General features: G+C 44.4%; 1 protein-coding gene and 2 long non-coding RNA genes across 3 annotated transcripts in view; 2 read left to right on the forward strand and 1 right to left on the reverse strand.

Moving 5' to 3' along the window:
• The window catches only part of LOC310755762, a 1619227-nt gene that overhangs the window by 432665 nt on the left and 1169509 nt on the right, over window positions 1–17053 (forward strand). The gene's annotated exons all lie outside the window — the stretch shown is intronic.
• The window catches only part of LOC310755775, a 332521-nt gene that overhangs the window by 96349 nt on the left and 219119 nt on the right, over window positions 1–17053 (forward strand). The gene's annotated exons all lie outside the window — the stretch shown is intronic.
• CD63 (CD63 molecule) overlaps window positions 1–17053 on the reverse strand; it is a 19250-nt gene continuing 2197 nt past the window's right edge. Inside the window, 6 exon segments of the mRNA XM_083598972.1 lie at window positions 1–717; window positions 1950–2033; window positions 2128–2262; window positions 4047–4142; window positions 6266–6340; window positions 7466–7654. Of these exon segments, the coding sequence (XP_083455098.1) occupies window positions 652–717; window positions 1950–2033; window positions 2128–2262; window positions 4047–4142; window positions 6266–6340; window positions 7466–7654 (645 nt within the window). The 3' untranslated portion in view covers window positions 1–651.

Below are 17053 nucleotides of genomic sequence, written 5' to 3' on the forward strand. Positions count from 1 at the left end.
CATGGGAGAAACAATGTCTTTATTTTCCAAATAATGAATTACTGGCTAAAAAAACAAAGTCCCCACAATTTTCCATCCCGTTGTGGTTTCCAAAACAACTATGCTCACTTGATTAAACAGACAGTCTTTCCAAGGGGGGAAAAAGGAGCATCCTAAAGTATATAGCAGTCTACTTATTAGGTGAGGTGTCAAGGGGAAATGCTGCAGGTCCAGAAGTCTTGAAGATTGAATCTGGGAGAAGCAAAAGTTCAGAGGTCCTTGCTCAGGCCTATGAAAGGGACTAAGAAAATTTGCTGGAATACAATAACAGTCGTGTATCACAAGATGCCCGCTAGATCGTGAAGTATAGCATGAAAGCTAATGCAACTTTTGAAGTAGGAATGGAGTGTTGAATGAGGCACAGAAGATAGGAACTTTGAGGGAAACATCCCATTAGGGGATGGGAGGGTGGGGAGAGATAAGGCAACGTGTGAATCCTTGGGAGGGCGGCATATGTGTTCAAGAAAGGGAACAGAAGAGGAGACATTCACCCAACGCCTGTTCTACAGGCATATATAATGGTCAGTTGCACCCCCAGAAAAGGAGACAGAAATATCCCAGGGGTTCTGTGATTGCTGCTGCAGTAACCAGATGTGATAAGATGAGATGCGGCTACATAACCTCGTAGCCACTGCGGATTCCTTTCATGAGACAACAAGCAAAAATGATGCCCAGGAGCTGAGGAAAGAAGTTACAAGAAAATTGTATCAGCTGTGAGGTGTAATTTGCAAATAAGTGAATGTTTCACTACACAGTGGCCCTACAAGGAATAGAGGCCATGCAACCACTTCTCCCATCCTTTCCTAGGGTGGGCGTGTGCAGGAAATTTCTCCTGCTCAGCTCTTTGAAATGCACCACCAAATTTGCTTAACTTTTACATGCAGAGCCGTTATTTGCTTACTTTCTGCATGCAAAGCAGATACTCCCCTACTGAGCTACAGTCCTTTAGGTCTCCACTTCAGGTGATTGTTTAGGCAGTCATAACTTTGGGGGCAAGGGGAACTGGCAGCAAGGCAATCCCTCTACAGTCCAAACAGCTCAAGCCTGCAATGGCCTCCTTCGGTATGCACATGCCACAGGAACCAGTTATATAGTTCACAAGCTACTTCCGTTTACTCAGGTAGCCCATTTCCCCGTAACAATCCCCATGCCCCGAGCTCTGCATTAGACTGCCAAATGAAGGGCACAATCCACCACGGTTGTAATGACAGCAAGCAGTATCTCTCCAGTGCTTGCAATTTGCTTTAGTGAATCAAACGTGGGCCAACACATTTCTACCGCCCACAGTATAGACTTGACAAGCTGGGGGAATATTCTGAGCTGGAGCAAAGTGGCATGGAAGAGCTCTGCAGAACACCAATAGCATTACTTCGCAGCTTAACACTACACACTAGTCTGCTAGTCAGCAGTACAGATGGGACACAGGATACAACGCAACACTCTGTGTACATCAGATGCACATTGGATTACTGAATCATAAGTTCTACATGGACCTATGGTGCCAAGTTCAAGTATCTTCTCCTTTTGTTTGGATGACAGGGGGAGCCGTTTCTAAACCTTTTAAGACTGTGAACAAAACTGTGGAGAAATAGGTGGGCAATGCTTTGGGTGAAGTCCCAGAAGCAGGCTTGCCCAGAAGCCAAAAGTTGGGTTTCAGAGTCCTGCAGATTCCATTGCTGCTAACTAAAGATACTAAAATCCAGGATGATGGAAATATTTAACCCAGATCACTTATCCGGGTTGAAAGATTCAGATGTTAATGTCAAAACTTCTTTTTAAAAAAGAAAAGCACTGAATACAGACAGAACTGTAGTTTGCCCCAGTGTAACAACATCATGGTGCAGATGTGCGTGCATGTGCACCCAGCCACCCACCTACAGTTCCCCATAATCTATTATAATTATTGGTACCTCAAAGAAGGCAATGCCCAATGCCACTCCAGCCACAATGATGATGTGTTTTCTCAACCAGGCTTCTATTTTTGTTACACAGCCCTGCAGGGAGAGAGGAAACAAGGTTTTATAGCATCCGCCAGAACCCTCATGCTAGGAACAAAGCTCTCCTTTCCCAGCACTCATCCATCCATACCTCCTGGTTGATTTTTTCTACGGTTGGATTCTGTTGGCAATCGGTGTCATTGTGTTTGCAGCAGGATGAAGGTATATTTGAGGGCGTAGTTCCGTTAAACCAATCCGTGTAATTGGAGGCTCCACAACAGCTATACTACAATTGGAGAGAGATGAGGGTGGGAGAGAGAGAGATTAGTATCCTCCAGGCCAACAGGGATCTTTAACTCCCAGAACGGAGAACATTTCCTTAACATACCCAAGTATTCTGCATGGTAATCCACCCATCACTCCCATTTTGCAAATAGGGAATAGAGGGCAACTGTTGTGATCTGCACAAAACTACCCGTTGAATCACTGAATCCAGGTTCAAGTCCAACAGCCTTTAATAACATAGTAAGAGCCTTCCTGGGATGCGGGTGGCGCTGTGGGTTAAACCACAGAGCCTAGGACTTGCCGATCAGAAGGTCGGCGGTTCGAATCCCCGCAACGGGGTGAGCTCCCGTTGCTCGGTCCCTGCTCCTGCCAACCTAGCAGTTCGAAAGCACATCAAAGTGCAAGTAGATAAATAGGTACTGCTCCAGCGGGAAGGTAAACGGTGTTTCCGTGCACTGCTCTGGTTCGCCAGAAGCGGCTTAGTCATGCTGGCCACATGACCCGGAAGCTGTACGCCGGCTCCCTCGGCCAGTAAAGCGAGATGAGCACCACAACCCCAGAGTCGGTCACGACTGGACCTAATGGTCAGGGGTCCCTTTACCTTTTTAAGAGCCTTCCTGGATCAAGCCGAAGACCCATTATAGTTCAACAGCCTACTACTATCACTGCGGCCAATCAGATACCCATAGGAAGCAGGCAAGCACTCTCTTCCCACTTGCGATTCCCAAAAACTGATATTCATAGGCATGCAGAGTATACTCTATATCAATTATGTAGATTTTCAACCATGAAAATAGCATACTGTTGAAGAACAACTATCTCCACCAGGTTCCCTTTCACCATCTTTTTACTATACCCCTCATTTTCAGGAAGTTTCTTTTTTTTAATTCAAATGTGACTTCTATTGGTCTTTGTTGGCAATTGTCCATTTACATATACCAATCAATGTAAGTTTATTGTTTTAGCCAAAGGCCATAACAAATCTGCAGCAACAGTACCAATAAAACAATACTGATCATACAGCCAACATTAACAGAGAGGTTACCAGAGATACCAAATCCAGCTTGATTTCAAATTAAACCTCTGAATCACCAATTTATAGTGATTTAATCTAACTCCTTTTTCATTGTTGTTGTTCTTTTGCAGTGTTACAAAGCTGTTATTGTCACCCCAAAAGAAACTGGGCCATTTCTGCCTGGTTGTACCTGCTTGCTTGTGTAGACAAAGGTTTCGGAAAGTAATCTCTTGTGTGGAACCAGCAGCATTTCAGAGGAATCTACCTTGAAGGCCCTGGCTCTCTACAACCTACCTAACAACTTAGATTTTGCTTGCAGGACCTTCCATTTATTTCCCCATGTCACTGGCACCAACATGCACCATGGCCACTGATTCCACCCCAGCACTGATTCAACATTTCAGTGGTTGACTTACTGTATTTAAAGAGGAAAGGGGGGCTATTAACACAGCAATGCCATTTTTAAAATAGATCTAATGTACCAACAGATCCATATCTCCAAGACAGCTTTACTTGGCAAAACTATTATAATACTGAGGGCACTTTCAGAAGGAGTCTGTGATATGACATGGGGATCTGCCGAGAAGTGAAGAATCCCACTGGGTACACCTTGGCCCTTGAAAATGTTCAAAGTTACCCTTCAAATTATGGGTGAAGTTTTGTTCCCTGCTCTTAGCAGAAGATGCCATCAGAAAACAAGGACGATCCCCTGCCAGCATTGCCTCCCCAACAATTAGATCTAGGAAGCAGGCCTTCTATGTTACACTCACCTTCCGCTGCATGTCATCCAACAAATTGGCAACTTCTTCATTACTTTTGTAGACTGCTATTTCTGCCCTGATTTCTTTGTCAATCACCGTTTTGATCTGGAAGAGGAAGCAAGCAGAAAAGGAAAGGGAAGAATTAAAAAGGACATCTGATGAGGGTGACTAAGCCTCCTTAAGATTTAGCCAAGACCAAAATCATAGGTAAACTAAGCATGTCTGAGGAAGTTCCACCCCTTGTGAGAACATGAGGAACTTCTGGATGAATTCTCTAGTGATGGTCTTCAATCTCAGGGTCAATCCAGTGATTAAAAAAAAAAAGTGTTTCTCTTTAGATATTCCCTCTGCCTCTCTCTCTCTAGGGCAGGTGTGTCCAACATACAACTTCTATTTGTTGCTGGGACTCTCAACTCTCATCAACCTCATCCAGGAGGGCCAATGGCAGAAGCGAGGGGTGTTCTAGCTAAAAATCACCTGCTGACCAAACAAACTGGCTAAGATGTGTAAGAATGCATCAAATAAATGTTGGGAATGCAAACATACTGAAGGGTCATTTTTTCATATGTGGTGGACATGTATAAAACGCTAAAGGCTTTTGGGAAATGATACATAATGAATTGAAGAAAAGAATTCAAGTTGGTTATTCCCAAAAGCCCCAAAGCTTTTCTACCAAGGGATAATAGGGATGGAGGTCCCCAAAAGGATGGTTCAACAGCAGCAGCAGCCAGAATCCTGTACACGCAGAAATGGAAAGGAGGAGAGGTACTAACCAAAGAGGAATGACTTCAAAAGTTTAATGGACTATGTGGAAATTGTGAAATAGCAGATCAAAGTGACAAACTGTTTATGGAAGAGTGGAGACCCTCTGAAGAACTGCTACAGTCAAATTAAAATGTGGGCGGGGGGGGGGGAAACATGGCGCTGAGCTCAGAGCTGAGCTCAGAGCGCTCCGTGAAGGTGGCAGTGCTGCTGGCCTTCGCTTCGGGGCTGCTGGTGGGTTGGCAGGCAAACAGGGTGCGGAGGCACTACCTCGACTGGCAGAAGAAGCGGCTGCTGGACCAGCTGGCAGCCACGCAGAAGAAGCTAGACCTGGCGTAAGCCCACCAGGAGCAGATGGAAGCAAGAGGAAGCCTTTGCATCAAATCTGACATTTAACAGACATTAAGAAAACACACGTACAAGAATAATGCTTCTATTATTTCATTCAATAAGACTGATACCTGAAGAAGCTCAACATGTATGGAAGAACATCATCAAAACAAACGCTGAAATTTTGTGGTCTGCTTTGTTGGGGTCAACTTCTTGTGCCATGTTTGGAAGAAGTGATTTGTTTCATTGTCTGATGCTTGAACTATGATGACTGAATCTTGATAACAAGTGTCTGCATATGACTAAATAAAGTTTCTTTTAACAAGCTATTCTAGTTTTTAAAAAAGTGGGCAGGTTTGAATTACGACAGCGGAAAGAAAACAATGACAAGTGAAATAGAGGATATTTGTATCAAATACAAATATGTTATATAAAGCAGTAGATAAAGGGTGGGAATAAAAACATCATGGAGGTAAGGCTGGGAAGTCAAAAATTTTATTTTAAAAAAAGGTTATTTATGTATGCCACTACAGCGGCCTGTGTTTTGTTAGCCCAAAAATGGAAAACGAGCGAGGTCCCAACCAAAGAAGAATGGCAACTTAAACTGATGGTAGATGCGCAGCTTGCGGATCTAACATATAGAATAAGAGAACAAGAAGAAAATACATTTAAAGAAGACTGGAAAATGTTTATTGAATATATGGGGGAAATTGTGTACACTTGAAAACGCTGGCCACGTTAAAATAAATTCAACAGTGTAAATAAGTTTTGATGGAAGTAATAATGAAAAACTGAATGGTTTAGTTTATATAAAACAGGCAGGGGTTTATGCTAAGCAAAATGAACCATGGAAAGAGAAGGAAAGTCACTGATATTTTAAGGTTGTCTAAATGAATATTCTAAATTGTAAAACAGAAAATTGAATAAAAAATTTAAAAAGTCAAAATTTAAAGGAAAACATATTGAAATTTAAGTAAATTTGTAAAACCTCTGAAATCAATAAAAAATATGGAAGAATAAACCTCTGGAGACCCCCATGTTGGCTACCACTGCTCCAGGGGGTTGCAGCAAACATCTGGAGAGAACAGCAGAACCACCCTTTACCCAAAACCACGGGATCCAGAGGCACCTCTTACCTCATCTTTGTAGATGTAGCCAGCAATGGCAGCTGCAATCTCCACCAGGAAGATCAGTGTCAGCAGCACAGCAAACTATTGAAGAAAATGCAGTTGTTAATAATATCTATGGATTGCTTGTTGATCCCAGCCTCACTGCCACCCTTCATTTTGGGCTTAGCAATAAGAAAATAGTCCGCCCTCACCCTTATTCATATGAATCTCACCTTCTGACAGCAAAGACTGTGTCCACTTAAGAAGCAGCCCTACCTCTGAAAAGGAGAGCTTTGCCTAAATAACTCTCCCGCTATGATGTCTGCAGTGGCCTAGCCAGCCAGAGGAGACAGAACCCATTCTTATTCAAAGCCTATCAAATCTGTTCTGTGAAGCCAGTGATTTGCCCCATCCTGACTCCCAATATGCAAAATGGGAAACGATGACAACAGGCTAGAACAGTAGTTGCCAACGTGGTGCCCCCCAACTCCCAATGTCCCTGATCACCCACTGGCCATGCTTACTGAGGCTAGGTCTGAGCAATAGCTGGTTGTCAACATCGTGATAGATCACCAGCTAAACATCGCAATATACTGAAGTATCACAATGTCTTAAATAAGGATGAAGTCTGTAGAGGCACTGGCTGGCTTCACTGTTTTTCCTGCTTTGTGATTTTTGCATAGTGTGCACACACCCCATGTTTCGTGATATATTGCCAGGTCAAAAATTATGAAACCGTTATCATGATTATGGCAGCCATAGCACAACATCTGGAGAGCAACATATTGACTACCCCTGGGCAAGATGGTTTTGAGACCTGTAGCAGGGCAAGGTTAACAACACAGGTCTTAGATCAGCAGTAAGACGAAGCGTAACTTTGGCAAGCACCGTTTATTCCAGGCATAGGCAACCTCCAGATGTTTTGGCCTACAACTCCCATGATCCCTAGCTAACAAGACCAGTCGTCAGGGATGGGAATTTTAGTCCAAAATATCTAGAAGGCCAAAGGTTGCCTATGCCTGGTTTATTCGCTATCCTTACTGCCTTCAATTTCTCAAGCTCTAGAAAGGGTGGGGTGCCAAAGGCTCAGGTGCCTGGATTAGATGGAACTTTAGAGGCTGCAGTCCCGACTACTAAGCTATATTAGCACCCTCCAGCCAGTCAGATCTAAGAGTTCAGCTTCCCACCCTGCGATTCCAATGCCTAGCTCCCCTTCATTCTCCTCACCGTGGTGACCATGCAGTAGTTCTCCTTTAACGCTCCGCAGCAGCCAAAGAAGGAGATGAAGAAGACTATAACTCCAACAGCCAGGATGACAATGGGAGGGCCTGAAGCAGAGGCGCTGGTCATCACCAGGGTGTGTTTGAGTTCAATCTGTACATAAATGCCCAAGGCGATCAGAGCAATGCCGCAGAGCTGTGTGGAAGAGAAACCAACCATTAGTGGCGGAATTGTCCACGCATAACCAACAGAAGAACTGCACCACTGGAGTCGGGCAGAATATTGCATCAAGATTCACAATTACCCCCCCCCCAAAAAAGGGGGGAAGGAATAATAACTAATAATAACTTTATTATTTATTCTGTTTTTTTTTTTATATGTTATTTATAACCTGCCCATCTGGCTGGGTTGCCCCAGCAACTCTGGGTGGCTTCCAACACATATAATGAAATCAAAGTACAAAAAACTTTACAGGTATTGTTTGCTACAAGAAACTAGAACAGAGTTAACATTTGCTTTTCATTTTGAAGTAAAACTTGCACTGCCAGCTACTCTGCAGTGTGAAAACACCACTGATTTGACCTTAAGGTGTGCATCGTGGTCTCAAATAAAAAGGAAGATGTCAAGACAACACTTCAGCAAAGCTTCGTAATAAGCAACAAGGGGGTAACTTGTTCAGTTAACAACTGAAACTGGGCTCAAATACACCATCCATGCAGTGTTAGAAACCAGGATAGAAAAGCTAGGAGCCAAATGGCTCCTGGGACCTGGGTTGTAGGCGCCGAAACAGAATGTCTAGTCGCCATTTTGGGGAGGTGGGTCGGCAACACTTTATTTTGATAACCCTGAACCAATACGCAATTCATATAAGTGACACATTGTTAATATGACATTTTTAACATACATTGTTAAAACTGTTAATACTGTTTAATTTGGTGTCTGCAAAAAAAATAATACCATACTTCAGTATTCAAAACACTCTACTGTTTGTTGTTAAACTCCATAACATATTGCCTATCCTTAACATATACTTTGAGGCTTCAAAGCACATACATTTCAGTAATCCTTGAGTGTCAGCCAGGTGCAAAAAATGGCAACCACTTTTTTAGGCGTTCGCAAATGGAGAATCTTTAGGCGCGAAATTTGCCTGGTGCCCTGCTAATTTCGAGCCCTGCTGCATCCATGTTTAAATGCAGGTTCCACCATGTGTTTCTGCCAGCATTAAGGCATCTGAATTAGAAGGGGTGGGAAGTGCTATCAGGTGTTAAAGGACTCATATTGCATCCTCATTGTCTTGTCCCACCATTTACCATGTATTCAGACAGTGAAGGTCTGCAGCAGAGAGCTTGCAGTTCTCTGCTCCCCACACAGTTTAGAAGCCTATGTGCCTGAAGTTCTAAACTTAGCAGGGAGCCAAGTAAGAGCAGGTCTCCCCAAGCACATAAATGGGACTCAAAGGAATGGGGGTGGGGTGGGGGTTGCAGGTCCAGGCTCCTGGGACTATGACAGAAGAAGAAGAAGAAGAAGAAGAAGAAGAAGAAGAAGAAGAAGAAGAAGAAGAGTAGTAGTAGTAGTAGTAGTTTGGATTTGATATCCCGCTTTATCACTACCCGAAGGAGTTTCAAAGCGGCTAACATTCTCCTTTCCCTTCCTCCCCCACAACAAGCACTCTGTGAGGTGAGTGAGGCTGAGACTTCAGAGAAGTGTGAACCTGCAGCCTTCCAGATGTTGTTGGATCCATCAGTCCCAGCCAGCATTGCCAGTGATCACAGGTGGAGTGTAACATCTGGAGGGCATAACAAGTTTCCTATCCCTGCCTCACATGGTTCTAAGTGTGTAGGCCCTTAATACTGAATAGGGGTCTGGAATGAGAATGAATTCAGCTCCTAGAGCAGGCTTCCTCAACCTCGGCCCTCCAGATGTTTTTGGCCTACAACTCCCATGATCCCTAGCTAGCAGGACCAGTGGTCAGAGATGGTGGGAATTGTAGTCTCAAAACATCTGGAGGGCCGAGGTTGAGGAAGCCTGTCCTAGAGTTTTAATACTGTTGAAGGCATACCTTCCCAACATTCACAGGTAAAAGTGACACATTTGTGTTCTTAAAAACAGCTCCATTTCCATAACAAGGCTCACAGTCTGGCTTCCCCTAATCCAAAAAGGCTTCTCCACCCCAGATGCTGTGTACGCTTATTCTGCAATATCCTGTCCTTGTGGCTTTCATGACCAAGCCATTTCTTTCTTTCAAAAAAGATAACTCATTAAGTAACATTTACTCTCAGGGTCTGTGAATATGGAGGAATGAGAAGGGAAGGAGCACATTGGTATGTTGCAACTGGATGCAGTTTGGGCCTGGTCACATGCTTTTTAAACATGCCCTGCTTGCTTGCTCTTTTACTTGAAAGATATACTAGCAGAGTGCAGTTATGATAATAGGGTCACCATAATTAACAGTCCAGAGCAAACCAAAGCTGCTGTTTGTTTGTTTTTAAAAAGACAGGGTAGGGATTATAGGGAGAGAAATTCAATAAAAGACGATTAAGTTGTTTATGTATGTAATGAAAGCAGCTAGGATTCTTTATGCATAAAAATGGAAAGATGGGAGAATTTCCCACCAAATAAGAATGGATAAGTAAAGTGATGGACTATGGGGAATTGTTTTATGGAAGAACAGAAGCCTTTTTTGGACTATGTGAAGAAATATTCTAGCATGTTAAATTCGTGAGCAGGATGTGAACTATGAGCAACAGAAGGAATTGGATATTATTGTATTGTTGTATTATTGTTATACAATAATAACCTATTATGTATTGGAATGTTTATTCCAACTTTATGAAACTTTATGAAAATTCAATAAAATACATCAGTTTAAAAATGGCAGGGTACGTTAATTCATGGCACTTTGGCACTGACACCATGTGCAGTAGCATCAAATTGCCACCCACAAGTTACTGTAGACTTGGCAGCAGGTCACATATATGAGAAAGAGAGACCAAAACAGAAGAATGACAACTGTAGCAAGATAGTCTTAACGGGGCAGTTATTTACCAGGGAGAGGTAGGGAGAGGTACCAAGAGAGTCAGAGTAAACAGAGACCATTATAAGCAAGATCAGATGAAGGAACCCAGCTCAGGACTGAGTCAGCACAGCTGTAGGGTCAAATTCCCACCCAGTTCCCAAATAGGTGCTGCGTTTCCTGGAGCTGATATTTACCTTGCCCTATCACAGCAGGGTGGGTCCACCTAAGGCAAAGAGGCCCAAGCCCAGTTTCCAGATTACCCACAGCAAGCTTTGAACTTGCAGGCAGATCAGCAGAGATCCATGACCACCATCACTTGCCAGGGGAAAACTCTGGTGGCAAGTTGTGGATATTCCCACTGGCTCAATATGAGGGGGAAATCGGCTACTCTGATCTGAGGTGGGTATGTATGTGGATGGATGGATGGATGGAGGGGTGTTCACAAAAGAGCACCAGAGAACACAGAAACTGTTGGGAGGCACTAAAAACAGGGCGATGCCCGTTTGTCTTGCAGGAGTGGTTCAGCCACACATGCAATTTCCCCCGTTCCTTCCTGGAGACAAACAGCCAGTGTCAAAAGAAAATGGTTTTTATTATATGCCTCATTGCAACAGGCGTGAGGGGTGCACATGGTTCAAAAGCTTTTAGTGAGTTTCTGCGTGCGAGAATAAGCTTTAGGGTGTCTCCAGAAATCCCTCCTCCGACTTCACTTGCTCTCTGCAGCTCAGTGGCGTAGCGTGGGGGGTGCAGGGGGGGGGCCGGCCGCACCGGGCGCAACATCTGGGGGTTAGGGCAAATCCACGGGTTAGGGGGCGCAAATCCACAGGTTAGGGGGCGCAAATTACTTGCCTTGCCCCGGGTGCTGACAACCCACGCTACGCCACTGCTGCAGCTGGGCTGTTCCACATGATTCCTGTGCCAAATCCCACCCAAAGTGCTACGGCAAACAGGCCACAGTGCAGGCAGTACAGCAATTGTTCACAAAATCAGGAAGGGTTACGCTAAGACTAAGCAGTCTCATTAGTTCCTATCTCTTCTGTCACACCGTTTCCTGTTCATGTTACAGAAGGAAGATGTCGCCTGGACTCAACAATAGGGCATTTTATGCTGGAAACCTTTTCTGGAGCAGCAGTCACCACAGAAAGCAGGAATGACTGGCTTTCTGCCCCCAAGACACACCCTCCAGGCTAATATCTTTGTTCCTTCGTAAGTCTCTTCAAGCAGATCCAAGGGACATCTGGCTGCTGTTTACATTAGACCAAAGCAAACCATCCCATCAACTCCAATGATCGTATGCCGACTCGGGTTAATGTTTTCTGGGGAATGCATGCTTTCCCAAGGCACAGGAAGTGGAAACGCGAAAGGCAGCTAAGCGCACCGTAGGCCAACAACACCCACAACAACAAAAAACCCCAGTCTAAGCCAATTTCTGCAAGTAGTCCTAGTCCAAACACACATTTCCCCACCTCATCCTTCCTGAGCCATATGCTGACTCCGAGCATAATTGTGTTTATAACATGGGGGTGTTTTCACAAGCAATGCCAAGTCAGTTCCCTCCATTTCTCACATTGGTAATCGGAAGAAAGCAAGGTCTTGTGGCATCTTTAAATAAGCTTTTGTAGTTTGTAACCTACTATGCCGGATACATGAAGAGTTGTCCTGAACTGGTAAGGTATATTCATCTCTCTCACTCACATACAGAGGAAGAAATGTTTACAAAAATTAGGGCACAAAGTCCAGCAATTCAGAGACCAGGTGTACAGAGACAGGTGTAAATGAGACCCAATCAAGGTGGGTGTGAGCGGCCCACTTTTCATTGGTGAAGAATTGGTAAGGCGAGATGAATAAACTTAAATATATAGAGTTCCTCCAGACTTTGTGAGAGGGACTGAAGTGCATGCTGGGACATTAAAGTGCTCTGTCACCCTAGTGCAACAAATATACTTTTTAAAAAGCCCCAGACATTTTGCAATTTGGAAAGCCATGTTGAAATGCATTTAAAAGTATGGGATGAATGAATAACAGGGTAAAACGAAGGGAGAACCATGGGCACTGCCTGGGCTCCTTGAAGGGATAGAAATGCGATTGCTGAACAAAATAAATAGCCTGAGGGTAAGACTTCTGGGTGTGGCAAATAAGGCTCCACCGAACAAAACATCAAGACACAATGAGGTGGTTAATCCTTAAGGTCCCCAGGACTCTAGCTGAGCTGGCTATCATAGCTACACTTCTGCCATTGAAGAGAGGAGACATGTATAAAACAATCTTGACTGCTTTGGCACTTAAGGCACAGCAGCAGCTAGGCCAAATATGAGAGAGGTGCCTATAAAAGGAGCACATACAGAAGGTCCCCCCTCCGAACCCAGGAAATGCTTCACACTGCTGTTCCGTTACCCAAGCAGGGGCGAAGCCACAGTTTCTGCCACTTCCTGGCTTGTACCATAACACTGATCGCACCAAGCGGCATCCTAACAATAGCAAGCCGACACACTTTTTTATTTGGTATGTTCAAACTGGCAACAGCCTATATTTTCATATGGTTTCTACATGCAAAACAGAAAACTTGAGAAAAGCTCAGTTCTTTCAGCTCTAGTTGAACAGTGGGATCCTAACGAATACTAATTACATAACATTTTGAAAGACCTAAAATATAATACGAGTTTCGAGTTTGTATGTATACTTTATAGATTTCGAAGCATGAAAAACTTGGTGGAAAAGATGAGCCACAAGATATACTGCCTGAGACTAATGGAAACACACATGTAGAACTTAGAATTAGTGGGGTTTTTGAAATTCAAGTTTTGGTGTGTATACTAGGAACAAATCATCTCAGATTCTAGGGTCAAGGATGGAGCTTGGATTCTAGATCCTTTATCTTCAGCAGAGTTACATGTAACCACCACCCCTTCTCAGAGGCCGTATTTACCATTCTGATCACTTTAACAGGGAAATCAAACATGTTGCTAACTCGCCCATCTTTATGACTGGCAAAACAAACACTGGCTTGGTTTGCACGTCACACTTAGCCAAACCACAGCTGATGCATGGGCACCTACAGAGGAGACTGTAGCTGCTTCACTTGTGCCCAAGTCAAAATTTTGCTGCTGTACCACACTAAGCTAAGCTGTGGTTCGAATTAATGTGTTGTCTGAACTCAGGTTCATGACTTAAGTGCTCTCCAGACTAACCATGAGTTGTATCAATAGGTTGCAGCTTATGGTTTCTGAGGTGAGCTAAACCACAAGCCCAGGCAAGATGCTAAGCCAAACCATGGCTTAAGCTCATTGTGACACAGCAGCAAAAAGACAGCGGAGCAACGTACCTGCAGCATAATCTCCCAGAGCCCACAGACTTGCATGTTCATGCCAAGTCATGGTTCACCTTAGCATGTGTGAACCTGGTCAGCGTGACACAAAGAAAGGTGAAAATGTGAGCATAGCTAGTCAATCTTTTTCCAACACTAAAGTGATGTGACTTTTAAAAAGTTGGTTCTCCTCTTCCCAGCATAATAACACCCCATCAGGGTTGCTGTTTTAACTACAGATATTAATGTGATTAGCTTGATAGCAGCAACAGGATGCACCTGGCAAGGAACGTTTTACCTCTGTGTAACAAGACAGATGTAAAACATTCTTGTTTACTGAATAATCCCAAAAGATCCCAGGTTTAGAGGGAGTAACAACAGGAGCCCTTTGAGTCAATTCAATCCCTTCAGTGGGTGGCAGCTGTGCCCACCCCCATGCCCAGTTGCTGCCCAGAAGCAAAAGAGAAAGAGGTGAGGATCCTATGCAATAAGACTTGACTACTTTGTGGGACATTTTCTTTGTCAATCGACGTAGGCAAGTTAAGTAGGCAAATATAGCTGGGTGAATGCATCCTTCGGTTTAGCTATATCCATGTGATATGGTATCATGTGACACACAGAGACAGACAGACAGACACCACTAGAGATCAGGTCAAGATGCCAGAAATCTTAGGCTTCAGTTTGCATCATAGCTACAGAAATAAGAGATTGAAACTGAAATTGTTCTTGCCTTGCCACCCCAACCAAATAATTCTTAAAAGTGGCCACCCGCCAAAAATAACCGCTTATCATGATTCTAAGCCAGGGACGGGAAGCCAGTGGTCCTCCAGGTGTGATCCAACTCTCGTCAGCCTCATTTGCCATGGCCAATGTCAAGCAGAATGGGAGTCAGAAGGCAGGATTCAACCAACGAATCTCATTGATGGAAGCCCTGTGGAAGGGATTCTGCTTTTGCAATTTGGCTTCTCCTCCTCCCCTTATGCAGCTCCCAAAATTGGCTCAGGGTGGGCCGTTTGGGAAAGCGCCTGGAACAGTTCAGAGAGAGAGGAGAGGAGAGGGCTGTGTGTGTGTGTGTGTGTGTGTGTGTGTGTGTGTGTGTGTTTTCCATCAAGCAAGCCAAAATACTTACCTTGATGGAACAATAATCTAAGTGAGATGCTGAACTCTTCCCATAGCCCAGCAACACCTGAAGGAACCAGTTTCCCACTCCTGCTGCAAATCATCTCCTCCAATCTCTTCTCACTCTTTTCACCCCACTCATCCATTCAGCGGATGCTCCTACCCTTGCCACACCTGCCATTCTGAAGCCTCTCTCAACCTTGGTTCCCCAGATGTTGTTGAACTACAACTCCCATCATTCCTAACCACTGGTCCTGCTAGCTACGGATGATGGGAGTTGCAGTCCAACAACATCTGGGGACCCAGGGTTGAGAAAGGCTGTTCCAGTGACAAGGGAGAAACAATCAAGAGAAAGAGGAGAAAAATATTTCCCTTGAATGCTGAACCCATCACAGGGCATCACTAAAAATTCTGTCCATGATTCCTGACACCCAAGCCAAGCCTCTTTCAATTCCACTGGAAGTGTTCCATCCTTTAAGGTTTATCCTCTCTCCTGGTTCCCATACTAAATTGATTGCAGGGATAGTTAATGTGGTTCCCTCCAGATGTTGCTGGACTACAGCTCCTTTCGTCACTTCATTTTACCCCAAGTACATTATTCTTCTAAACTGCATTGGGGCATTCTGTTGTGAGAAGCAATTTATAAATTCAATATACCTGATCATTGGTCATAATGGCTCGGGCTGATGAGAAGTGGAATTATATGGAAGGCAGCAAACTGACTACCCCTGGCTCCATGCAACACAGGAATTTCATCAGAGACTGAGCAATAGCTGGTGTCTGAAAGGAGCAGTGAGATGAGCTGGGCACCGCTGTTGAGCAACAGGAAGGCCGTTTCCACGAATTTCATGTGGGTGGGTGATTCATCCTGCATCATTAAAAGTGCATTAAGACCCTGACCTCACCTTCCAGAGTACAGAAGGCATTTCAAGGGAACCCTGTCTGCTTTGTTCCACCACCAGAAGCTGCTGTTCACTATATGTAGATATGTTAGCCCACTAGTACTAGACCACCATGACAGCTGGCGTGGTACAAGCAAAGTCCTTCACCAACACAGCTCTAAGAGCAGAGATGATAATTATTATTATAATTATTATTATTATTTATTTGTACCCTGCCAGCTTCTGAGGGTGATTGGGAGGGGGAGCAATGTTGAGTGTGTGATACCACGCGTGGCATCTATGTCATAACTTCAGGAGGAGCTGGGGCGGAGCCAAATGCGGCAAGTGGACGGCTCCTGCTGGTACCAACACCAGTGGGAGGCTGCTTCGACCCTCCTTCTCTTCCATGGCGGCAGGAGGAGGAAGAGGAGCAGCCACACTGCCCTTTTTGGACATTGGGGGGCCCTACCTCAAAAATATTTAGGGATCCCCAAAAGGCTCGGCCCCCAGGAGCTGACATCTCTGTTTAAGAGTCAGTAGGATTGAACTGATCCTTAAAGAACGTTTGCTTTTTATTTTCTAATATACACATGTTGCATACCTTGCATTCCATATACTTTTTTTACAGGGAGTTGGACTAGATGACCCTTGGGTTCCTTCCAACACTATGATTCTATGAATGACGAGAACCCATTAACCCCTTTCCCTCCTAGAAAGTGACGGATAACCAATGAAAACCAGTGTACTTGTTTATTGAACTGCCCGTTGGCATTAATTGCATTTGCTACTAGGCAATCACCAACCTGCATGCAAAACATCCCAGGGTCATGGAGCCAATGGCTGGATGCACCCTTGAAGGACAAATAGGAGCATTTCTGGACAGTGATTTCCAGACTTCCTATTCCCAAGCGGGGAGGAGGATTAAAGAATCCTGAACATTCACATTCAATACTTATATTAGCCTTGTTCACACATTTCTTGCACATACTAGCTCTGCTCTTTAACACACATGGAACACAGTTGTCTGAAAGGGAGTCCCTAGTACTGCAAACAGCTGACGCGAGTTAGGTTTGCCAAATCACTGGGTGTTCCAGTTGTGTGGAAGCAAGCTACTTGCTCGAAACCATGAGTGCCTGTAGACCTGAGTAGCACATAAAGATCACTACTATTTTCTCAATCAATAGGAACATCAGTTTTGTCTATCAGACTCCCAAACCATCCTGGAGACGTGAGATGGGGGGGGGGGGGAGACTAAAGCTCCGTGAAGCCCCCCC

The sequence above is a fragment of the Podarcis filfolensis genome, assembly GCF_964270895.1.
Source record: "Podarcis filfolensis genome assembly, chromosome: 2".
NCBI lineage: Eukaryota > Metazoa > Chordata > Lepidosauria > Squamata > Lacertidae > Podarcis > Podarcis filfolensis.